This window comes from Sorex fumeus, unplaced genomic scaffold, assembly GCF_029834395.1.
Source record: "Sorex fumeus unplaced genomic scaffold, SorFum_2.1 ptg000024l, whole genome shotgun sequence".
Lineage (NCBI taxonomy): Eukaryota > Metazoa > Chordata > Mammalia > Eulipotyphla > Soricidae > Sorex > Sorex fumeus.
Genome location: NW_026606081.1, coordinates 23,611,255 through 23,636,530, shown reverse-complemented (window position 1 = coordinate 23,636,530; position 25,276 = coordinate 23,611,255). Strand labels below are relative to the sequence as shown.

The window sequence follows — 25,276 nt, the reverse complement described above, 5'->3', positions numbered from 1 at the left end:
AACACAGTAACAAGTCTCACAATGCTACCGGGGACGCTCGAGCAAATCGATGAACAAAGGGAGGACAGTGACAGTGACAGTAACCACTAGCAGTATTGTAAATCACACTGCTCAAAGTTAAAAAGTCACTTATGAAATTGGAAATTTAATTATTAATTTAAAAAAAACCCTATCTTTAAAATGGCAAAAAGAAAAACAAACAAACAAACAAACAAAAAAAACCGTCTGGAAACGCTCAGTGCCCTTCTTCTGGTTTTCACATTCCGTCCCAACCTCCACCCTCAGACTGGCTCTCCTGGGCTCCATCTCCAGGTACTCTTCTGGGTGCGGAGTAAGCAGGCAGGCCCTCTAGCTGGATTCTAGCTAGAAGAGCCATCAGATGCTTCCTGTCCCTCTCCCGTGGCCTCCTTCTTTTGTTGTGGCTAACCAGGGCCTCCGAGCCCATGGGAACGCACTCCCCCACATGCCCCAGCTCCTTCAAGGCTGCTCAACTCACCCTGAAAAAAGTTCTGAAAGCCTTTCCTGGAAAGATCCAGAGTGTCAGCCACCACTGAGCCGAGAGCACGCATCACTCCCTGCTCTCCTCTGCCCCTCCTGTCTGTTCCTGCGTTTCCTACTATGGACACCCCAACGGGTGTCAGCGCTGTTACAGTAGAGGGTCCTGACTGATCCCCGGCGCGAGGCTAGGCAGGGAAGCGAGGGCTCAAGTCTCACCCACAGTCTGAGCACCGAAACCTTTGGGACTTGTCTCTGCCTTTACCTCCCAACACTACACACAGAGTTGAGACATTCACTGGACAGAACGGCCCTTCACAGGACTTTCCCTGGGACTGACGACGGTCCCCAAGGCAAAGTCTCATTCCTCCCATCAAGTGTCATAGCTTCTGTGACAACTATCTTGTGTCACCTCCCTCACACCAAAAAATGAGTCATTTCTTTCCCCCGTGCATTCATAGTGTTCGCATACCCAGGAAAGAAGGAAGGAAGGAAGGAACTACTATTGACATTACATATTATATAAACATTACCCTTTCATGATATTCCCTGGGGAATTTCAGTAGTATCAGTGTTAGGTTAATGATTTGAAGAAATTCTATAAGGTCCCTATTTAGAAGCACTTTGGTTAAAAAAACAAAGTGCAATGAAGTTTAATTTTTCAAGTAACAGAGAACTTGAAAAGTGACATAAAATGGGATCTATTTGAGGCCAGAGAGTGGGCGGGGTGCCTGTCTTGCATGCGGTAACCGAGGTTTAATCCTCAGCACCCAAAATGGTCCCCCAAGCCCACCAGGAGTAATTTCTGAGTGTAGAACCAGGACTAAGTCCTAAATATAGCCAGGTGTGCCCCAAAACTAAAATAAAATGGAGTCTGACCATTCCAGGTTATGTTTCAAAGGACAATACCCACAGAGTAAAAAGGGACCCAATGAGTGGCACAAAAATCATGCAAATTTTGGTTTTAAGAAACTGAGATCCAGAATGTGTGTATGTGTGTATACATACACACATATGTATATATATATTTTTTTAAAAACCTCCCACAACAATAATACGGAACTCCTTTTCCTACAGTGCTGTTATTTGTGACTTATACAGCAAAGACATTTTCATTTATTTTCTATAACTTTGTGTAAAAATATGATTAAAATATGGGCAGTGTGTATCTGGAGTATCTTCTGATGTGCCTAAGTTCCCTACAGCAAATCAGAATGATCTTCAGAGGACAGCACATGCCCCTGAGGTTTGGTGCAGAGAATCTCTCCGTCTTCTCTCCTAAGAGCACAAGGATATTTGCTGTGGGTCCCCAGAAAGCAAGGGCAGAAACCCACCCTAGAATAGAGCTAATCTCATAGTGGCCCCTTTATACGCACTGGCCACGTGTGGCCCTGTGGCCTGAAGAAGCAGGTCACCAAAGTGACAGGCACCAAGTATATGTCCAGAGTGGCCACTTCCCTTTATCACTGTCCCTTTCACAGGTGCCCTCTGTGGTGGTCCCCTCCCTGATGACAAAGTTTCTATGACTCCCTGCCTTCTGACAAGATCTGGCCCAAAAAAAGCTGATGGCGGAACAATTTAGTACAAAGAGCTGAACTTTCTGTGAAGAAGTAAAACATTCTCCACGCAGTGTTTCTTTCATGAACAACAAGAGAACATGGTATTGGGAATTTGCCATTCGCTTTCAGAGGGAACTGAATTCTGCTCTCACGCCGAGGTTTCGCCCTGCCTGCACACCCGCCAGTAAAAGCCTCACAGCTGGTCCCTGCAGAAGGCCAATACTTACAGAAACCGTGAAAGGAGTCAGTTTTTTCTTATTAATGGCTCTTTCATCAATTGTATCTGGTTCAGATAAGTTGATCATTTTGCTAAGGAGAAAATGGGAATAATTTAGACTCCCTGAAATGTTTTCAGTTTGCTTTTATAAGTAGACAAAAGAGCAAAAAGAAAAAGAAAAAAACTGCAAAGTGGAGTGTTCCCAGAGTGCCCATGGGGGAGCAGGCATCTCACCAGAGCAGGATGCCGTCGGCCAGGGACTTGAAGAGGCTGCCATCTGCCGGGTTCATGGGCAGCAGGTGCTGGCAGTCGGGGTCCCCCTCCAGGGCCTTGTTGATCCAGTTGACAAAGGCCACCTTTTCCTCCTCTGGAGAGAGAAAAGGTGAGTAGGCAAACCCATCCCATAGCACTCAAGGCCCTAGAGACTCCGCCTTCCTGTTCCCATCCCAGAAGTGTGACTGTTCAGATGCTACGAAAACACGAACGTGTCCAAGCCAGAGGGCCTCGCTCCACTTCTGTTCGCCCGATCTGAGTGGAATAGGTCTACGGTTTAAAGGAGCAGAATGTGGTTCCAGAATCTTTCTACAGATATACTGCTTCTGAGCTAATGAATCAGAAGCCAATCATTAGATATACATGCGCATGCTCACATACACATGCGTACACATACACAGACACACATACTTTCTCTCACACACACAGACAAACTCACTCACACTCACACACACACACACTCTATCTCTCTCTCGCACACACATTCTCTCACACAAACACAGACACACACTTTCTCTCACATACACATAGACACACTCTCTCACACACATGCACACACACACTTTCTCTCTCACACGGATACTCTGTCTCTGTCTGTCTCTCTCTCTCTCTGTCTCTCTCTTACACTCTCTCTCTCACACACACAGTCTTATGTGGAATAAAAACAAAACCAGCAAGAAGCCACAGGATAAATTCACTATCCTCCAAATTGATAAAATTGATAGTTTTTATTTGGGGCTTCCAACAGAAGCACTAATTTTGCTCAAGAGTCACTAAAAGCAACAGCATAGCGGCCTCTCTGCAAGCTTCCTACGAGAAAAGTGACGCCAACTGAGGCACCAGCATGAGCTTTCACTGCCCTCAGTCTCAGGAGCTGTCATGTGACTGCCGGCAGACCAGGCAAAGGGAACAGAGTGAAACTCTCCTGCAAGAGTCCTATTGTTTCATCTATGAACTGAAGAATTGCTTGAACAATATAAATCCTCAAAGAAAATATTTCCCATTTTCAAAACAAGAGAGCAGGTAGTGAATGAGCCAACCATCCCCCTTATTACCCAAATTCCTAGATTTAGGTCATTTTCCTAAGGGTGTGTCTGTCTGTCTCTTTCTTACATACAAAGAGAATCAATACATGCAGAAAGATTACTAGTATTTCCCTTTTTTTCATGTCATAATTCTCTTTATTTAACTCCCATTCATACCTCCTCTGAGACTAGATTTAAAAATCTATGGATTTAAAGATCACATGAATATTATCAGTCCCACTGAGAAATTTTTAGTGTGATGACAAGATAGAATAACTATGCAAAGCAAAGAAATGAGGAAAATCACCTACCACCAGGGAGATGTTTTGGAGAATTTAACAAAATGATCGCTTCCATTGGGATAATTAAGAAAATATTCTCATGGAGAAGGTACTATTTGAGAAATAAATTATCATCATTATCCTCATTTTTGTTTGGGGGCCACATCAAGCTATGCTCATCGTTTACTCCTGATTCTACACTCAGGGATGACTTCTGGCAGTGCTCAGGGAACATATACAGTGCTCAGGTTCTGGGGCTTGAACCAAGGTCAGCTGCATGCAAGCCGAGCACTTTACGCTCTGGCCCAAGAGAGAGCTTTAATAGTGAGGAAGGGAAGGTCAAAGGAGGATGTTTTAGGGACAGGAACCAGGGATGGGAGGCCACTTCCCAACTACTAGAACGGCTATAGATAAAACTGGAATGTCTTCACAATCGTATAACAAGTGTTAGCGAGACTTTAAGAAACGGGGACTTTCACCCATGGCTCATGGGCATGGAAGATGGTACAGCTATTTTGGATAATAGTATTGCAGTTGTCTTGAATATTAAACACAGAATTGCCAATGCCCCCAGTCATTCCACTGCTAAGTAAAGAGTGAATTGAATTTAAAGCATATGTCCACACAGAAGTGTATACTGGAGCATACCACAACAGATTCACAAAAACCCCAGATGAAGAACAATCCAGAAATGTATCAAATGATGAAGGACTAAGTGAAATGTGAGGGACAATACAAAATGAAGAATTTAACAAATTGATCACCTCCAGTTGGGATGATTAAGAAAAAATCCTTATGGAGAAGGTACTATTTGAGAGATAAATTATCACCATCATGGAACAGAGTATTCAGAAACCTTGCACGTGGCTGACTGGGGTTCAATTTCTGGCACTCCATATGGTCCTCCAAGTTCTGCCAAGGGTAAACCCTGAGCACCACTGGGTGTGGTTTATAAAATCAAAAGATGGAAGGAAGGAAGGAAGGAAGGAAGGAAGGAAGGAAGGAAGGAAGGGAGGGAGGGAGGGAGGGAGGGAGGGAGAGAGGGAGGGAGGGAGGGAGGGAGGAAATAAACAGGAGAAATCCATAAAGGAAAGTATGATGGATGCTACAATAAATACAGATAATTACTGAAAACTGATACGAGTTGAGAAACCCGTGAAATGACAGATCATTATGTCTGAGTCCATTTAAGTGAAATGTCCATAACAGCATATCTATAGAAGTAAAGAGGAGATAGCAGCCATCAGAGACGGGGACAGGGCAGCGGGCAGCGAGGCTAATGAACATGGTGTTGATCTTTGGGGGTAATTAGCAGATTCTAAAATTAGGCAGTAATGATCACACAACTCTGCTTATATGTCAAGAATGACTAAAATAATCACTATAATTACTACCACCACACTGTTATGATGATGAAAACAATGATGACGTACATTTCCAAAAAAAGAAACTACAGTGAAAATATTAAAACAGAAAGGTATCCTGTTGATTGAATGGGAGGAAATATTCACACAACACACATGTGACAAAGAACTAATGACCAAGAAACCTAAAGCACTCACAACACTCAACAACAGACAGCTCCATTAAATAATAACTATATAGATACTCCACACAAATAAGAGACATACGAGTGGCCAATGGGCACAGGAAAAGATGCTCATTATTTCTGATCATTGAGGAAATGCAAATCAAAATGACAATGAAACATCACCTCACACATGTGAGGATAGCCCATGGCCTCACTGGGGACCATCAGTTCTGGCGGGGATGAGGAGAAAAAGGAGCCCTTAGCCAGTGTTGGCAGGAATAGGAATGGATCTAGTTGCTATGACAAAAAATATGCAGATTACTCAAAATATTTAAAATGCATTCCATCTGACCCAGCAATTCTGCTGCTAAAAATCTATTCAAAGAATAAAACATTACAGGACTGGAACGATAGCACATTGGGTAGGGCATTTGACTTGCACGTGCCAACCTGAGTTCAATTCCCAGCATCCCATATGGTTCCCCAAACACTGCCAGGAGTAATTCCGGAGTGCAGTCGTCCCCTGTGCGACGCTAAGTGTGACCCAAAAAGCAAAAGCAAAAAAAAAAAAAAATCATTAATTGAAAGAGAGAGCCGCAAAGCTTTGCTCACTGCAGTGCTGCTTACAATAGCCAGGGAATGGGCTACCAGAGAGAGGGTGAACATGCCAACAGACGCAGGTGGACACAAGCCCAGAGAGGAAGAAAAATGCAAAAAGAATCATTCTAACTAAGTGAATCCAGATTGAAGGAACTTGGCCAAAGGTTTTCAGACATATTGAGGGCTGGAGTGATAGCACAGTGGGTAGGGTGTTTGCCTTGCACGCAGCAAACCTGGGTTCGATTCCCAGCATCCCATATGGTTCCCTGAGCACCTCCAGGAATACTTCCTGAGTGTAGAGCCAGGAGTAACCCCTGTGCATCACTGGGTGTGACCCAAAAAGAAAAAACAAAAAGGTTCTCAAACATCTCAACCCAACAAGCAAGCTTGACAGGGGCAGGGCAGCTAACGTGGCTGCATTTCCCTCTGGGCAACAACCCAGTGATTCTATCAGACCGAGAAACTCAGGAGTTCTGCTCTCTGGCCACTTGGCTGGTGGCACAAGACGAATAGGTAATCTCAGCTCCTGGGAAAAGGGAAGCGAAAAACACTGGCAAGAAAACTTGCTATTGGGCTGGAGCGATAGTACAGCGGGTAGGGTGTTTGCCTTGCATGCAGCTGACCTGGGTTAGATTTCCAGCATCCCCTATGGTCCCCTGAGCACCGCCAGGAGTAATTCCTGAGTGTATGAGCCAGGAGTAACCCCTGAACATCACTGGGTGTGACCCAAAAAGAAAAATTTAAAAAAAAGATAAAAAAGAAACCCTGCTGCGAGCATTCAGCCGAAGAGAAGGACAACATGGAGGGCGGGATCCACAGATCCCAAAGGGGAAAAAAAAAAAAACAGGTTCCAAAAAGAGCCGAGATTATCGGGAAGCCCCAGATGGGGTAGGTACCGCATCCCGCCTCCCCCAGATGGAACCCCGGTGACCAGAAGCCTCTACAACCACAGCTCGAGTATGCGGGAACTTGGACTTTTCCTCAAATCTGCCGGGACTACAACTCCCAGGTAACCTCAGATTCTGGAAGTCACGCCCACAGTCCGCCCCCCAGCGCCATACTTACAGCATTCAGCCGAAGAGAAGGACAACATGGAGGGCGGGATCCACAGATCCCGAAGGAAAAAAAAAAAAACAGGTTCCAAAAAGAGCCGAGATCATCGGGAAGTCCAGATGGGGTAGGTACCGCATCCCGCCTCCACCAGATGGAACCCCGGTGACCAGAAGCCTCTACAACCACAGCTCGAGTATGTGGGAACTAGAACTTTTCCTCAAAACCGCACGGCCGCTCATGCGGCCGTGCGACATCTCTCTATATACAAAGTGATCCATGGGAAGTAAACCACCCAACGTTTCTCTCTGAAAATCATAGTTAAGTTTGGAGCACGGCCACAGCCCCAGAAACACAAGGACTTAATGCATAACCCAGCAGCTTGGAGCAGAAAAGTGAACGGGCTATGCGTTAATCCAGGCCATCATGACTGTCCGGAGGGGAATGGGTGTTGCCCCATTCGCTCTCTCCTCTCTGGAAAGAAAGATGGCGGCCACATGGGAGCCTTGTGGACAGCAGGTATGAGCCGGGGGACTGGGGGCGACTAAAACCTCATGGGAGGGGGGGCATTCCGGTCCGTCCTTCACGCCCTAACGAGGTCACCAGTTGCCCCCCGCGAGTGGCTCTCCAGCACGGCCACAGCCCCAGAAGCACAAGGACTTAATGCAGAACCCAGCAGCTTGGAGCAGAAAAGTGAAAGGACTATGCGTTAATCCAGGCCATCATGTCTTCCCGGAGGGGAAAGGGTGTTGGTCCCTTCCACCCTCCTCCCTCTGGTAAGAGGAATGGCGGCCACATGGGAGCCTTGTGGACAGCAGGTATGAGCCGGGGGTGTGGGGGCAACTTAAACCTCATGGGAAGGGGGGCATTCCGGTCCGTCCTTCACGCCCTACCGAGGTCACCAGTTGCCCCCCACGAGCGGCTCTCCAGCACGGCCATGGCCCCGGGGGCACAAGGACTTAATGCAGAACCCGGAAGCTTGGAGCAGAAAAGTGAAAGGACCATGCGTTAATCCAGGCCATCAAGTCTGCCGGAGGAGAAACGGTGTTGCCCCATTCGCCCTCTCTTCTCTGGAAAGAAGGATGGCGGCTGCATGGGAGCCTTGTGGACAGCAGGTATGAGCCGGGGGAGTGGGGGCGACTAAAACCTCATGGGAAGGGGGGTGTTCTGGTCCGTCCTTCACGCCCTACCGAGGTCACCAGTTGCCCCCCGCGAGCGGCTCTCCAGCACGGCCACGGCCCCAGAAGCACAAGGACTTAATGCAGAACCCGACAGCTTGGAGCAGAAAAGTGAACGGACTATGCATTAATCCAGGCCATCAGGTCTGTCCGGAGGGGAAAGGGTGTTGCCCCAGTCGCCTTCTCCTCTCTGGAAAGAAAGATGGCGGCCACATGGGAGCCTTGTGGACAGCAGGTATGAGCCGGGGGTGTGGGGGCGACTAAAACCTCATGGGAAGGGGGGCGTTCCGGTCCGTCCTTCACGCCCTACCGAGGTCACCAGTTGCCCCCCACTAGCAGCTCTCCAGCACGGCCACGACTCCAGAGCACAGAAACCAATTTCTTAACTATCTGACTTTCAGTAGAAATACTTCAGGGTCAATAAGTAAAATAGCAGAAATCCAAAACCAACATATAATTCTTGAACCCAGCTGTAGAAAGCAAATCACTTCACAATGCTTTGTCAGCATGTCTGATTTGGGGGGGCGGGTAAACTCTAAATAATAGTGGTGAATCTTTTATTGAAACAATGAATCTAATCAAAGCAGATAGAGTGTTAACTAGAATTCATCTGCCCCACAGGGACTGGGAGGGGTGGGGGGTGGGGTTTTATTGGGGCTCTTCATGGTAAAAAATAAGTTTTGGTAAAGGGAAATGTGCTTGATATTTGCATGACTGAGACCTAAACCTGAAAGCTTTGTAACCTTTCCCATGGTGATTCAATAAATAAATAAATAAATTTTAAAAATAAATAAATAAATATAAAAAAAAAAAGAAACCTTGCTGCTGGTCATGGATGGATCTGAGAGAGGAAGGGCCTGCGTCAGTTCCTGAGAACTTCACACTCATAGGCCACAACTAAACAGCAAAGTGAGAGTCTCTTTCTGCCACTGGACCTCTGGCATGAATTTACGGAACTCCACAAGACCGGGATTTCTCATTCCGACAGCTCTGCAGCTGACACAAGTCAAGGTGGAGAGCAAGCTGAAATGTTGCCTGACTCTCGTCCATGACACATGAGACAGGGTGTTAATAACCAAGAAAGGCAATTTAGCTCTGACAGAAAGCAGAGTCTCCAAATGACTTGGGGGCTGAAAGATGGCGTTTTAGGTGGTGAGGTGAATTGGGTTATTGGGCTCACCGAGACCCTAAATGATAACACTTGTAGAAAAGATATTCCTGAAACTAGAATGAACTTTAAAAAAAAAAAAGAAAGAAAGAAAAAAGAAAAGGACGGGGTGTGTGTGTGTGTGTGTGTGTGTGTGTGTGTGTGTGTGTGTGTGTAACATGGTGACGGGCACTGGATCAGATAAGACCCGAACTTGCAAAGTGGCCCAGAAGCAAAGCCTTGCAAGAGGGAGTATCTAGGCAACACTGGCAAGAACAGGGTGTCAGCCAGCACCCAGTGTTCGGCCTTGAGCCTCACTCGACCTCCTATCACATGAGCCCTAACACACGAAACTGTCACATACGCTTAGCAAGTCATCCTAACTGCAGCACCTAGCCTTGATCGGGATTGAACCGGGGTAAAGCAGAGTTGGAGAAGTGATAGGCCAATAATGCTGAACTTCATGTGATTGGGCTTTCTTGTAAGCTGAGTGAGATCCTCCATAAAATATGTGTGTAATTTGGCAATGAAGTGAACAGCCATCAGCATGTCAGTCATTCTTCGCCCCATGTCTGCCCTGGTGCGCAACATGTCTGGGTACACTGAGGGAAATTGTTCCCCCACATCTGTGGGGGAAGGGGAAGGGGAGACAACTCACCCACCTAGGAGATGGATGCGACCCTCCGACTCCTCACTCACCTGCGTAAGAGTGCTGCGTGCCCTCGCTGGAGATGGAAGACGTCCCTCCGATCGCGGTAATGCCTTCCCTCTTGTTAATTATTTTCCGGAACGTCTTGCTGATGTCCTTGCTTTTTAACTCTTGCATCAGCTGGGATCAGATATAAATAAAATGGGAGGTCTTGATCAAGGAATCACAAAAGAAGACTTTTTTGACACGAAAGATCAATGTACTTAGTTGAAATGACATCAAAATAAGTATCAGGATCTGGAAGATGGAATGCTTCCATGCTTGAAGCATTTGTTTGCAAGGTGCAGGGTTGGGAGTTCAAATCCTGCAGCTGTCCCTGTGCTGAGGTTACCAAGACAGTCCTTCGGTATGTGAGAAGAGCCTGAAAGGGGACTGCGTGGCTTAAACACCAGCCAGGAGTTATTTATGCTGTTATTTACACGTTTTATAGAGGGTCTTGACTTACAAGAAAGTTCAATCAAGTTCAGCATTATATTTATGATTTTGGTTTGGGCCCACAGCCAGTGGTGCTCAGATCTTACTCTCGGCTCTGTGCTCAAGGATCACTCCTGGTGGCACTTGGTAATGCATATGTGGTACTGAGCTAGGAGTAGCCTCTAAGTACCACTCAGGGTGAACCAAAAATCCAAAACAACAGCGACAAAAACAAAAGCCTTTTTAGAAATAAAATTATGGAATGGAGAAACAGCTCAAGGGTTTGAGCTTTGCATGCTGGAGACCATGTTCCGTCCCTAACAGCAGAGGGTCATCTGTCTGAGCATGGCTGGGACTGAGCTCACACACAGAGCCAAGAGTGACTCCTGAGCTTACTGGTGGGCATGACCCAGAATCCTAAATAAGCAAAATGCATGCGACAATATCTACCGTAGGGACCATCACCATTTCCCTGCTGGCTTTTATTGAAATTACAAACATCATTCACTGCAAGGAAACCACCAGTTGCGAGATTGCACCTTAGCTACTTCTGTTTCCAAAAAAAGACTCCATTTCCCAAAGCTGAGTATGAAGATATTAAAATACTCCATGCCCTGGGGCTAGAGCAATAGTACATCGGGTAGGGCATTTGCCTTGCACATGGTCGAGCCGGGTTGCATTCCCAGCATCCCATAGGGTCCCCTAAGCACCGCCTGGAGTGATTCCTGAGTGCAGAGCCAGAAGTAACCCCTGTGCATCACCAAGGTGTGACCCCTGCCCCTGCCCCCCCCAAAAAACAAAAACTCCGTGCCTTGAACTCGACCGTAATTGGAACGGGAACTGAGCTATCATCATCTAATCCTGACCTCCATTCCCAGAATTTGACCGTTTCCCCCTCCACTTTCTGAATTCAGGGTGGGAACTGTTATGATTTTTAATGCCACCATCGTATTAATACTGAGCGTTTCTGGGTCCTTGCCACCAGATGGACTCGGAGAGTGTGTGACAGGGCGGAAATTCCGCTTAAAGCCAAGGAGCCCAGGCCCAGGAAAGAAGCAGGCAGACTCACAGAAACAAACTCTTCAAAGCTGATTCTGCCGTCCTTGTTGTGGTCGGCGACCACGAGGATCTTCTCCACGATCTCTCGCACCTTGTAGCCAGGCAGGGGGAGGCTGGCCTCCTTGAACAGGTCCTGGAGCTCGTAATCGCTGACATAGCCGCTGTTGTCGATATCTGCGGAGATAAACCGTGAGCTGCCAAACAAGTGCCCTGTGGGGTCTCTGCTGGCAGGAGAGAACTTTCAAGTCTGTGTGACAAGAGGCAAAGTAGAGTTATAGACTTACAAACTTTCATGCTTACGTCTCAGTCACACAATGATCGAGACCCATCCCTTCACCAGTGCCCGTTCTCCACCACCAATGTTTCCAGTATCCCTCCCACTACCTCCACCCCATTTCCCCTCCCCCAGCCCCCCCGCCCCTGCCTCTGTAGCAGGTGCATTCCCTTTTACACACTCTTTCTCTACCTTTAGGTGTTGTGGTCTGCAATGCAAGTATTAAGCAGCCATCATGTTCGGTCTATAATCAGCTTTTAGCACACATCTCCCATCCTGAGCGGGCCCTCCAAGCATCCTTTACTTGGTGGTCCCTTCTCTATCTGAGCTGCCTTTTCCCTCAGCATGTGAGGCTGGCTTCCAAGCTGTGGAGCAATTCTCCTGGTCCTTATCTCCACTATCCTTGGGTGTTAGTCTCCCATTCAGTTACTTTATATTCCACACATGAGTATGGTCCTATTATGTCTCTCTTTCTGACTCATTTCACTTAGCATGATACTCTCCATGTTGATCCACTTATATGCAAATTTCATGACTTCATCTTTTCTAACAGCGGCATAGTATTCCATTGTATAGATACATCAGAGATTCTCTTTAGCCAGTCGCCTGTTCTCGGGCACTCAGTGTTTTTTTTTTTTTTCAGATTTTAGATAACCAAGCACATTTTAAATGCATAGCGTGGATAACGCTCTAACAGCCAACAAACAGAGTTAGTCCACAGCTATGTTTGAAATAACTAAGCATGGTCTCAGAAATCTGGAATAAAGAAAGCAGCCTGGGCCAAGGTGAACACTGCTTCAGGCTGGAACTTCCCTCTGAAACTTTCAAAATATATCTAGAGATGGAGAGAAATTTCCTCAGAGAAGACAGATAGGAGGAAAATAGGTGTGTGAGAAAACACTCTGCCTCCCTTACCATCAGGATATTATCTCACACAGGACACAAACAACCAGTGTTGGTGGGATGCGGGGGGACAAGACCCTCATTCACTGCTGCTGGGGATGACAACCAGTCAACCTTTTTGGAAAACAATATGGGAACTTCTCAAAAAAACTAAAAGCTTGTGCTTCCGTATGACCCAGCAATTACACTTCTTAACTTAGGAGCTCAAAAACTTTAGAAGAGACCCCTATATTTATGGTAACACTATTCACTAGCCAAGTGTATAAACAACTCAAGTGTCCAAGGACAGAGGACTGGACAGAAATGATGGTCACATATCCAATGGAACACTACTCACTGTCACTGTCACTGTCCTCCTGCTGTTCATCGATTTGCTTGAGCAGGCCCAGTAATGTCTCCCTTGTGACAATTGTTACTGTGTTTGGCATATCGAATATGTCATGGGGAGCTTGCCAGGCTTTGCCATGCTGGTGAGATAGTCTCGGTAGCTTGCCGAGCTCTCCAAGAGGGGCGGAGGAATCAAACTTGGGTTGGTCATGTTGGCCACTAACAAGGCCAATGCCCCACCCACTGTGCTATCGCTCCAGCCCTACTCAGCTAAAAAAAAATAAAAGACTGTACAATTTGCCTCGGTGTGGATGGAAAAGGAAGGGACCATGCTGAGTGACATCAGTCAGAGGAGAGGACAGCTCTAGGAGGACTCTCTCATACATAGGATAGAAACAGAAGAGAACAAAAAGTGGCCCAGAGCAACACAACCTAAGTCTAGTCTACAGAACTGAACTTCCCATGGTCAAGGATGGGGAGGGGTGTTGAGGTTGGGGGACGCTCTGGTGGGGGTGTGATTTGGAACCTTGCATGTATGAAACACTATGGCAATATTACAAATCGTGGTGCCAAAATTTTTTTTTAACGTAAAGGCTCTGCAGGTCCCACGTTCCTTCCACGGGGGCACCCCAGGAACACACATAAGACCTTTCCTCTCATCTACATTTCCCTCGGGGTGGTTCTGCCAGTCAATATTTCATGACGTCTTCCTTATGTATTTATGATTCCATGATGCAGGCCGAATCATAGTGGATATCACTCTGGGATTCAGTGCTCTCAAAATCATTTCACACTTCTATTTGGGCTCTTGGAATGAACTAGGTCGCCAGGTGCTGTCCCATGACCATGGAGCGGCCCTTCCCTGGGTTTCCCCCAGAGATGGCCTCTCCTTGTTGGCAGAGAACAGAGGCGACAGCAGACAGTGTGTCTGGAGCCCGCCCAGCATTGGCCTGGGGGGTTCATTGCCTAGATCCACCTTCTGTTGTTTCCTCTTCACCTGCTCACAGTTGCCTTATCCCCTGTAATCCTTTCTCCATTGGGGAACAGAACTGTGTGCACTCGAGTTAGTGAGAGAGACCAGCTTTCCCCTCTAATGCCCCGACATAGGCTTGAAAATCCATATTGTTCAGAAGGATGGGGAATTTCTAGCCTAAAAAACGGGAACCACCAAACTACTACTGGAATCTCTAAAGTCCGTGAGAAAGCTCACCAACTCGACAGGCCAATGTAAAAGCACTCTCTTTGTAGTTAAAATAAAATCTCACCAAGAGGACAGGCCAGTTCCAAATTGCTGCCGGTAATTCGCAGAGCCTTGGCAGGCCGACTTCTATGCCAGCCAGGTAGTGGGCGAAAAAATCTAAAATCTAAAGACCCTCCCATTGATCGTCGATTTGCTCGAGCGGGCCCAGTAACGTCTCCATTGGAGACTTTGTTGTTACTGTGTCTGGCAAATAGAATACTCTCGGTAGCTTGCCGGGCTCTCCGAGAGGGGCGGAGGAATCGAACTCGGGTTGGCCATGTTGGCCGCTTGTAAGGCGAACGCCCTACCGGCTGTGCTATATAAAAACTTAAAACATCAGATTGAGGAAATGTTATTTAACAGCTAATTATTATGTTGAATCAAAAGTCCCCAAATTAAATTTGACCTACCACTCCCTTTCCAGGGAAAAAAGTTTCTCCTGGTCCTCTACTTTAAGTGAACAGAGAGTACCCCCCCTACCACGGGCCCGTGGTGGCACCAGTGCCTCCCAAGGGAGCAATAGCACCCACTTTGGGTAGCACGGGGCTAAGCTACCAAGAACAGTTCAGGGTCAAAGCTCTGGGGAACAGAGCAGCATTCTGATCTCTCCCCTCTGTGCAGTGAGACAAAGAACAAAGCTCTGTGTTCAGGAGTCACTCCTCGTGGTACTCAAGGGACCATAGGGGGTGCAGGGGATCGAACCCGGGCTGGCCATGTGCAAGGCAAGTGCCCTGCCCACTGAATTATCTCTCCATCCCCTTGTATCTCATTAAAAAAAAACACCTGATTGAAAAAGAGAGCACTTGCCTTGCATGTTTTGGGCACAATCCCCAGAATCCACTACCCCTCCCACACACACACAAAGACAATGAACTTAAACATTTTCTACGAAGAAGAAATACAACAAAGGGTAAATAAGCACATGCTCAATGCCATTCACTGCTAAGGAACTGTTGGTCGAAATCCTAAGATACCACTTGGAACTTTTAAGGACAGCTGATGTTCAAGAATGAAGGGCTGCAGAGAACACAGAGGTGAAGGCACTTGCCTCGCAAGGCCTATGGCCTCAACAAGGGTTTGAATCCCAGTGTAACACATGCTCACCGGCAGCACCACTGTGGCCTCTGAGAACTGCCGGGGGAGAAAGAAAGCAAGAGAGCAAGAAACAGTGACAGACAGACAGAGAGCGAGAGAAAGAGAGAGAGAGAGAGAGAGAGAGAGAGAGAGAGAAAGGGAAGGAGGGAGGGAGGGAGGAAGTGAGGGAGGGAGGGAGGGAGGGAGGGAGGGGGGAGGAGGGGGAGAGAGAGGGTGGGAAGGAGGGAGAGAGTGAGAGGGAGAGAGAGAGAGGAGAGAAAGTGTGGATTGATGGCCATGGAATGGGGTGTTTCAAGATGGTGAAAATGATAACCTTTCTGTGAATATATTGTAATTTTGAGAAGAAATAAAAGCAATCCAAAATATTTGAATCCCTTATGTGTCCCCAAAGATCCAAAATATGCCAGTGAGGTTGGAAGGGCAGGCCTCTGGGACCGAGGGAAGCTAGTCAGTGCCAACCAGGAAGGCTCTGAGCACCCAAGAAGCACTTTATCTGCTGACTAAAGTAAGCAAGCACAGTTTCTGCTGGGCTAGCATCCCTGCACACAGAGCAAAGGAATCCTGCTGGGTTGCATGAATGAATTATTTATTTGATATCATTAAATAAATATTGCCAGATTACATGTCCATGAGTCACACAGATTAGCATGGACATGTGAAATAAGATAAATCCCTAATCTGCACATTTTCCTAAGACTTTTACTCAAGCTACCAAACTATTGCTATTAAATAACAGACATACCAAATTAGGTGATGCATTTTTACTGCAGCCTTTGTTTCAGTGATAAAATGAGCAGGGCATTCTAGGAAATTGCCCAGTTTTTGTCTTGAAAAAACGCTGGGCACTGTGTACAATACCCCGTAAAATTTGTTAACTTTTTTTTTTTTGGAAATCATAGTTCTTGCATGTTCTGCACCAATAACAAATAATACTGTCTCCCAAGGAAAGAGAAGACCAAAGTGAAGACATCAGCCTCAGGGGCTGCAGAGACAGCCCAAAGGGGCGGCAGCACATGGAGGCAGTCCTGGGGCTGACCCCTGGAAACACACTGGTCCTCCAAAAACTGTTGCGTGTGTTCCTTAAAAACACACAGAAACGGTTTTTAAGTTTAGTTTTTTTCCTCTTCTTTATTCCATTCTCATGGTTTGGTTTAGTTTTTTGTGTTTTATTTTGCAGTGCTGTAATGGAATCGGGGTCTCACATAAAGACACGTTTTAAGGGACATCCCCTGTGCTGTGACTTCTGCCCCCTGCAGACTGGGCTGGACTGCAGCCTCCCAGTCCCTGTGGCCCCGTGCTTGGCAGGGCAGGGTCAAAGCATGGCTGCAATTCATCCAACGCACTTGATTTCACAGAATGATTTCCAAGTCGGGCGCTTTCTGAGAGCTCAATTTTTCAATTCCATCATCATCATCATCATCATATTTATTTGGGGGGCTCCCAAGCGGTGCTCTTGGGGCACAGGGTCCCTCCCAGCAACACTCAATAACCCAGACTCTGACAGGAGTGCTGCCGGTCACTAGGGGTCCACCCAAGGGTCAAACTTGAGTTCTTGAGCATGCCAGGAATGGACCCTTGACTCCTGCATTGTCTCCCCGGCCCCTATTGCATATTATTTGGGGGGAGAGTTTTATTTTTAAACTTTCATCCTTTTTATTACCGTCTAAAAGTCCATCTGCCCTGCATTTCACCTATATCAAATTCAGTCATGATTTACAGGGTTCGTGACAAGCAGAGATGGGACAGAAGCCCATCTGCCTGTTGGCACAGAGTGGAGTGCCTCTGCTGGAAGGTGCTGGGCAGACACTGTCCCACACCTCTGTCCCCAAGCCCTCTGTCCCCAAGCTCCCCTGTTCCTGGCCTACACCGAATTCAGTCCTTATTCACCAGGTTCATGAACAATCTAGATCAAGGCCAGAGACGAGCAAAAGGCAGGATTTGGATCCCCTATTGCTGCCGATTCCCTGGGAGCAAAAATGAAGAAGGCTCCAGGGTGAGCAGACGGGGAAGGACTGTTTGGGGAAGAAGCACGACGAAGCTGCCGGCCTCACCCAGTCATGGAGACACAGCACCAGGCGGCCTTTGGTCATGGGTGGAGAAGATGGGGCTGGTCCAGCCCTTCAAAGCCACACCGAGACTTTTAAAAAGTCTGTGCGAGGGAGACAGAGAGCAAGACGCACAGCCCTTAACAAACACGACCAGGGCTGGAGCGATAGCACAGCAGGTAGGGCGTTTGCCTTGCACGAGGATGACCCGGGTTCGATTCCCAACATCCCATACGGCCCCCCGAGTACCTGAGTGTATTTCCTGAGTGCATGAGTCACGAGTGACCCTTGTGCATTGCTGGGTGTGACCCAAAAAGCAAAAAATAATAAAATAAAACAACAAAAACGGCCAAGGTTTACAGATACTCTGCACAGGTGCGAGTGCAGAGTCCTGCGGCCAGGGCGAATGCACGGAGGCCAGAGTTCACGGGTACACAAGGAAGTGCCGCTCTATTTTCCCTCCCCAATGAGGAGATCATGTGAAGCATATTCAGTTACGCTGTCATTCATTAACCTGGAATGCGCGCTGCAAAGAAACGATCAAAGTGATTCAAAGTTCAGTTCTCCTAGAAATTCAAGCCAGTCTTGGTTTTTTTCCTTTCAGACACAAAGAATCCAGTGCAAGCGAGCTATTCTTGGGGAGGGCGTGGGGCGGGAAGCTGGGGTCACACGGATGGTCAGGGAATGAAGTGGCCCGGACAATGACACTGGGCTTGTGGCTTTCCCGACCCACCTATTTTATTGAACGCTTCCTGCAACTCTTCCAGCTCCTCCCGAGAAATGGTGGTGGTGCTGTTTTCCATCTTGAGGCAAGAAGGACGGCGTCAGCTCTTCCTCTCTAGGGAAAGCAAGGGAGAGGGGAACGTTATCCCTAGAGGGGACACATTTACCCCAGTAAGACAAAACAGTTCTGCAGCTCCATCTTATACCCAGTCGTGTTTATTTCTGTACGATGAATCCCCAGTGGGATTTTTTTTTTCAAAAGGTCTCTCATGCACAATATGGCACTGCTTACTTTTAAAAATAATCTTGTGTTTTGGTGACTTGAGGTAAAAATGAAAGACAAACATAAAACACGCTCTATTCCACTGAGATATCATCTAATTGTATTAGAAGTTCAGGTATTCCTCTAAAATTGATGAAATCAAGTTCCTGATAAGCTATGGAACAAAGTGGGGAGTTTTCTTTTTAATTCTGTGCATTTGGGTGGTTCAACATCATCCTTGGAACATTTCTAGGTTCTTTTTTTTTTAATTTTTGTTAGTGAAACACCACGAGGTACAGTTGTAGACTTACAAATTTTTGTGCTTGGGTTTCAATTATACAATGATCGAGTACCCATTCCTCCACCAGTGCCCATTCTCCAGTGAGCAATTTTTTTTTAAATTTTATTAGTGAAACACCATGAGGTACGGTTGTAGACTTACAAACTTTCATGCTTGGGTTTCAGTTATACAATGATCGAGTACCCATCCCTCCACCAGTGCCCATCCTCCACCACCACGGGTCCCAGTATCCCTCCCACCCCCATCCCCCAATTTCTAGGTTCTTAAGGAAGCACACCATTAAAAATATTTTCTTGATGAAAAATTTTCACAGTTTAATTGAAACTGAAACTTAATTTCTCAGTTAAATTGAGCAGATTAAACTGAGAAGGCCTGTGACAGAACAGCAGTCACTTGTCACTTGTGATCTCTACACAAAGATGGCTAAGGTTTATGGTGTTCTTTCAAAATAACACCTTAAAAATGGGCATGGGGGGAGGTATTAGGTCCTAATTGAATGAGCAATTAAGCCTTTTACTTTATGTATTTAAAAAACATTTTCCACAATTTGAGACTAGACTGCCGGGAGAGAGGAACATATTGGAGAATTCAGGTTAGCAGAGCAGGAAAGAGAAGTAAATGCTGTAAAAGTAAAATGAAAAGTAAAAAGTAATAGTAAAAAGAAGTAAATCCTTCCTAATAAGGTGAAGTTGTATGTCTTTTCATATTAAATTCATCATATTTCTCCTATTTAGATGTTTTATCGTATCTAAACTACTTATAGTCCTAGCTATTTTCTGTTGAAAAAGATCAAAGGGTCTCTTTCGGGAATTTTATACATAATTCCCAAGGTCTTGCAAAAGGCGGACTCTGTCATGCTTGGCTCTGAATCTCTGTGGTTTGGGTGACGCTGCACATTATTTCTTGTGTTCCAAATGGTTTCTATCCCTTGCATCACATTTTAAAAATAGTGGTCCAATTTTAGCATTTTGCACTCCACAGAAATTCTGCAAATTAACAGTCTTTATGTTGACCTTGCATTTGAAGCAATCAACATTTTTGGGGTTCTCCTCTTTGCTTGGGACTCTTCAAAATGTATAACTTTCGTCAATTATATGAAATACTAAAATTCTCCCCAAAGCAGGCAAATCCGGCCCATAATCCTTTTGAAAGGGTAATTTGCCTACATAGCGTTGGCTTTCTTACTATAAAAGTCTTATTTTGACAAATAGGGAAAAAAAATGGGGCCAAGGGTGCAGTTCAGTAGTATAGCAAGCGCTTTGCAAGTTTGAGGCCCTGGGTTGATCCCTGGCACCAAAACAAATAATAAATAAATAAATAAATAAATAAAAGATGCTTGAATTTCTCCGCCATTTCAAAAGAAAAATACAGGATGCTTCTCAAGATATATATTCTTAGAGCCAAAAAGATAGTCCAGGGGTTAAGGCACTTGCCTGTGCACAGTCTCCCTCAGTTTGCTCCCCGGTAGCCTCCAGTCCAGACTCTAGAACAATAATCCTGTAGTAGACCCTGAACGGAGCTGCGTGTGACCCAACCCCTCTTTCTGCCAAATAAACAGCAAAACCAGAAATTATATATATACATATATATACATTATATGTATATGTATGTGTGTGTATATATATATATATATATATATATATATATATATATACTCTTCAAGCACAAAGCAAGTTACAGAAGTAGGATAAAGAATGGAAAGATTCTGCACTTGTAGGAGCCTAAAACATCTTCCAGAAGGATATAAAGAAAGGGCAACCATGGGAGGAAGAAGAGACTGGAAGCAACAGAGGAAACGGCTCCCGTTGGGTCGGCTTTGGAAACCAACACCCGAGCATTCTGGCCCTGAGATGGTGCCCAGAGGTCACGGAGCAATGTTGGGATGAAGACCCCATTGGTCCTTGGCTGGACCTGGACCTCCAGCTCTGAAGCGTGAGCCCAGATGCCCGAGACGGAAGCGCAGAAGACCTCAATTCCCAAAGTCGGCCCTGAAAAAAGTACCCGGAGGCCCAGAGTCCACGGAATTCTGTTGACAAAGGTGCCACAGTCACAGTTGTAGTTGAGTCTTTCTTCAATTCCAACACAACTTTCCTCCTCCCTTTTATTTTTTTTCTTCTTTTTTTTTTCTTTTTGGGTCACACCCGGTGATGCTCAGGGGTTACTTCTGGCTCTGCACTCAGGAACTACTCCTGGCGGTGCTCGGGGGACCCTATGGGATGCTGGGAATCGAACCTGGGTCAGCCACGTGCAAGGCAAACGCCCTCCCCGCTGTCCATTCACTCCAGCCCCCTTCCTTTTGTTTTTAAGAACTTTGGGGCACCGTGTTCCACAGTATAGTAACAGCAGGGCTTCCTGCAGGAAGTGCTTCAACGCTGCATCCATCCACCAGAAGGCTCCTTCCCCTCCTCAACCTTCCATTTTTCAGTCTGCAGACTTCTAAGGCAAATCTTTCACTAATGAAAGCTCCCCCCCACTCCTCAAATGTGCTCAAGCCACACTATTTGGAAGGGGAAGGAAACAGACTCTTAAGATGGAACCAACTTCTCTAGTGAAATGAAACCTGATTGGACCTTGGATACTCCCCCCGAGCTCTGACAGCCGGGATCACTTTACAGGATCAGCCTAAGCCCATCCTTCCTGATGAGCGGCCTGGGAAGCAAAGCCCGATTTCTGAGAAGCAGGCTTAGAACAGCCCTGAGACCAGCCAGCCTTCGTGTCACCCACAGCTTCCAACTCCGAGAACGCACGCGGTCTTCACTCACCCCCTCTGGCTTCCAGGCCAATGCGCCCTCTCTCCCTCCACAGTCGCCTGGGGTTCTGAGTTCTCAGGGAGTCACTGATTCCGCCCCCCAAGCTAGCAAGATAACAAAAGTGTGACCAAGCATGAACATTCCCCCCGCCCCCCCCCCCCCCACACACCCTGTTAGCACCACAGACAAGCAATAAGCATTTGCTGCCTGGTAGGCAACCCCAATAAAGCACTGAATGCAATTCACCAGTATACTGAGTACCAGGGCCAGGAGGGTAAGGATTAAGGGTACCATGTCACACCTCTTCGAAGCCTGTCACTCGCCAGAGCCAGCAAAGGACCCACTCCCTCGCTTCCTCTGCTCTCCTAGGCTCTGTGTGAGTCCCGGCCTGAGCCACATTCACTAGCTTGTCTGAACACCACAACTGAGCGAGAACACCCTTAATCTTTCTCCCTCCCCCCTTATTTCACGCAGCGTGGCCCTCTCCGGTGCCACCCATGCTTGGAGCAAGAGGCAAAATGTCACGGTCCCCTGTGGCTGAGATGCGCATTTACCCACCACAATTTCTTCCCCATCAGGCAAGGGCCCTGGTGTTCCCCAGCTCCTGGCGACGGAACAGTGGCCCGGAGGAGAGAGGGACGCCTCTGTCTTTTAGGTTTGGGTTTTTGTGTGGAATTGCTGGGTCTTGTGGCGGTTCTAATTGAAATCATCCGAGAAATCTCCACCCCGTCCAAACTCCCCTTTCGCCTCGCTCCACCTGCTCTCGTAGCAACAAACGCACGGCAAATATTGGCAGAGGGTGGTCCCTGGGCTGCTCTGAGGCTGCTTCTCACACCCTTGAGCTCACCAGGCACTTATCTCTTCTTTAACTGATGGAATAGGCGCGTCCTTCTAGTGGTAATCTGAGGCTAATGAGATTTGAGAACCTGCCCAAGGAAGGCAGACAAGAGTTTGGGGGCCAGAGAGACAGTCCAGCAGACTGGGCATAGGCTTTGCATGGGGGTGGGCGAGGTTCCGACCCCATCACTGCAGGGTCCCCTGAGCGCTGCCAGGAGTACCCCTGAGCACTGAACCAGGTGTAGCCCCTGAGCACCAAGCCAGTAGGAGCCCTTGAGCATCAGCAGCTAGGATCCCAAACAGAACAAAAATCAAAGCTGCGTTAGGTGCCCGAGCTCTGAAAGGCCCCAGAAGGCAGGGAGTTGTAAAAGAAAGAACCAGGGCATCTTCACGCTCAAGTATGACAGACCGACCCGCTCTCAAAGAGTCATCCTTCCAATCCCACAACATGTCCGAGCTCCTTTAGGAAGAAAAGGGATCAGGGCTTAGTATTGGACCAGCAGAGCAGAGAGAGTCGAATCAACCAACTGCAACTTTACTCCTCAACACAGAGTACAAGGGGAAAACACAAGCTAAGAGAGACACGGAAAAAGTCACTTACTGAGACTTACAAACCTGCCAATGCTGTGTTTTTTCTGTCCCCACAAACTGGGGGTAAAATTCAGCCCTTGGTAACAGCCAACTTGGGGTGTCTGTGGTGAGGGGAGTGGGGACACTGGAGGCAAGGTCTGGATTCATTGTTTTGAAAATAGATCGTAGCAATAATATCCAGTGTCAGCATCTGCTCTGCCTATGTGGTAAACCCACGAGCCCCTCTCTGGGGGTCCAGATGCCCACCGCTGTCTGCTGATGCCCGTCTACCTACCTGCCAGGATGCCTGTCCCTGCCCTGTCTCCAAAACTCATTTGCCCTCTGCACAGTGTCTGCGTTTGCAGGGGGCAAAGACAAAGGTTTAGACTGAGAGATCCTAAGTAGATCCAAGAGACCGTGAGTGCCTGCCAGAGCGCCTGCGTGCTCCAAGAGCACCTGGCACTTCTATTAAAAAGAACTCACCAATCTCCCTGAGCTGCACCGATACCCGCTGGCAGCCAAATAAGGCAAGGAAGGTTTGGTGCTTCTATCCCTGACCCCAAGAGGCCATGCCCTTGTGACTGCTCCTTGTCCTAAGCTGCTCTGAAGCACTTACTCATAACCTACAGAAACCAACTCTCACTCTCTCTCTCTCACCCAGGCGAAAGAAGGAAAGATTACACGCGTGCGTGCGTGCGCGCGTGCGTGTGTGTGTGTGTGTCTGTGTTCCAAGAACCTATCTCAGTGCAGACACGGTGAGATGCATCCAGCTGGAACCCAGAGGTGTGTGTGTGTGTGTGGGGGGGGGGGGGGGGTCAGGAGTACCAGGTCTAGACAAGCTTTGCCAAAACCATTGAGAGTATTTCCCGTGCCAGTCTTAGAAATAAGGCCTGCAGTGGGTCCTTCTTCCCCTATTTGATGTGTTATCGATTCCTTCTTTATTCTTGGCTTGGGGGGTCACACTTGGCAGTGCCCAGGGCTGATTCCTGGCTCTGTGCCCAGGGATTACTCCTGGCAGTGCACGGGAACTCTAAGAGGCCAGAACCAGGGCTGGCTGTGTGTAAGGCAAGTGCCCCGCCCACTGCACTATCTCTCTGGCCCCCTGACGTGTTATTTAGTCACAGGAAATACACACCTCGAGAGAACTTCCTGGGTTCTCATGCCAACTGAGACTTCAGAATGAATGCCTCATGCCCACACTGAAGGCGTGAGTCACTTCCATAGCCCCAGGGTAGCCTGGCACCACTTCCGAGTGGAGAGGCCCAGCCATCAGCTCCAGTCAGGAACAGCTACATCAGTGATTCACAGCAGTCTCACATCAGGCTCTGGCTGGTGCGCCTATGAGAGAGGGGGCCATGACCCACCCAGCCAGAGCCCTGTTGCGTCTGAGCGTCAGTTCCAGGCTCACTGTTCACCTACCTATGCAAGAAAACGTGAAACAGGGTTTTTAGGAGTTAAAGCTCTGAAGCACTTACTCACGGCCTACAGAATCCAACTCCCATTCTCGCTCTGAAACAGGCAAAGGAAGAATGATCTTGTGTGTGTGTGTGTGTGTGTGTGTGTGTGTGTGTGTTTCGATGATGCATGGAAATCTCCCCTACAATCCAAAATCTCTGCAAACTGTGAATGAAAATCAATAGAACAAAAAAATACTAACCGATGATTGCAAGGAATGCCTGTGACAAGGGACGGCCAGCCCTAAACCGCCGTCACAGTGCTCTAACCACGTGAGCTGACCCGTGTCCAGTGGACCATGTCCACCATGGGTGGACCCCAGGAATCGGACATTCCGACTTATTCACTCCAAAGGTTTCCTCGCAATCTGGCATGATTGTATCTGCAGGCCAGAGCAACGGAACAGGAGGTCTGGTGCTGGCCCTGCACAACCTACCTGGGGCCACATACGGTCCCCCTGCCCACCGGGAGTGACCTCTGAGCACAGAACCAGGAGTGAGTCCTGAGTACCACTGGCTGTGACTAAAAACCAGAAACCACCAACCAGACGCCATCTGCCTCAGACTCTGCGCTGCTGTCCATCCCTCACCATACCAGAGGATGGAAGGAAGCCGGACCACGCCCAGCTCTGGACACGCCCTCTCGTCTGGATCCTGGGCTTCTCCAAACAAAAAGCTACTCACTAAGCACTTGATACCCTACCGTGCCCCTGCCTCAAGTCCTTCTCAGCCATAAGACACACAGGAAAGCAGCGGGGTCTGGTGGTGGTGAATGGATGCACGGATATTACCCGGACGGTGCAGGGCCTGGGGACACCATCTCCCGGCTCTAGGCCTCGAAATCGGCCACACCCATGAGTGATCCTCAGGGCTCACCTCTGGAACATCCCCCATCCTCAGAGAGTCCTTGTCACTCACAGCCTGGAGGCAGCTCTCTGGAGACTCGCTAGAGCCACT

The 25,276-nt window shown here is 47.6% G+C and overlaps 1 protein-coding gene across 2 annotated transcripts in view; it reads right to left on the bottom strand.

The window, feature by feature from the left end:
- The window catches only part of PLS1 (plastin 1), a 90,865-nt gene that overhangs the window by 28,193 nt on the left and 37,396 nt on the right, over positions 1–25,276 (bottom strand). For both annotated transcript variants that reach the window (XM_056113936.1, XM_056113937.1), the window contains exons 2-6: positions 18,156–18,260; positions 11,549–11,712; positions 10,056–10,185; positions 2,506–2,638; positions 2,282–2,363 (exon numbers count right to left, since the gene is read on the bottom strand). In XM_056113936.1, coding sequence (XP_055969911.1) covers positions 2,282–2,363; positions 2,506–2,638; positions 10,056–10,185; positions 11,549–11,712; positions 18,156–18,225 — 579 coding nt within the window. In that variant the 5' untranslated portion in view covers positions 18,226–18,260. The remainder of the gene's footprint in view (positions 1–2,281; positions 2,364–2,505; positions 2,639–10,055; positions 10,186–11,548; positions 11,713–18,155; positions 18,261–25,276) is intronic.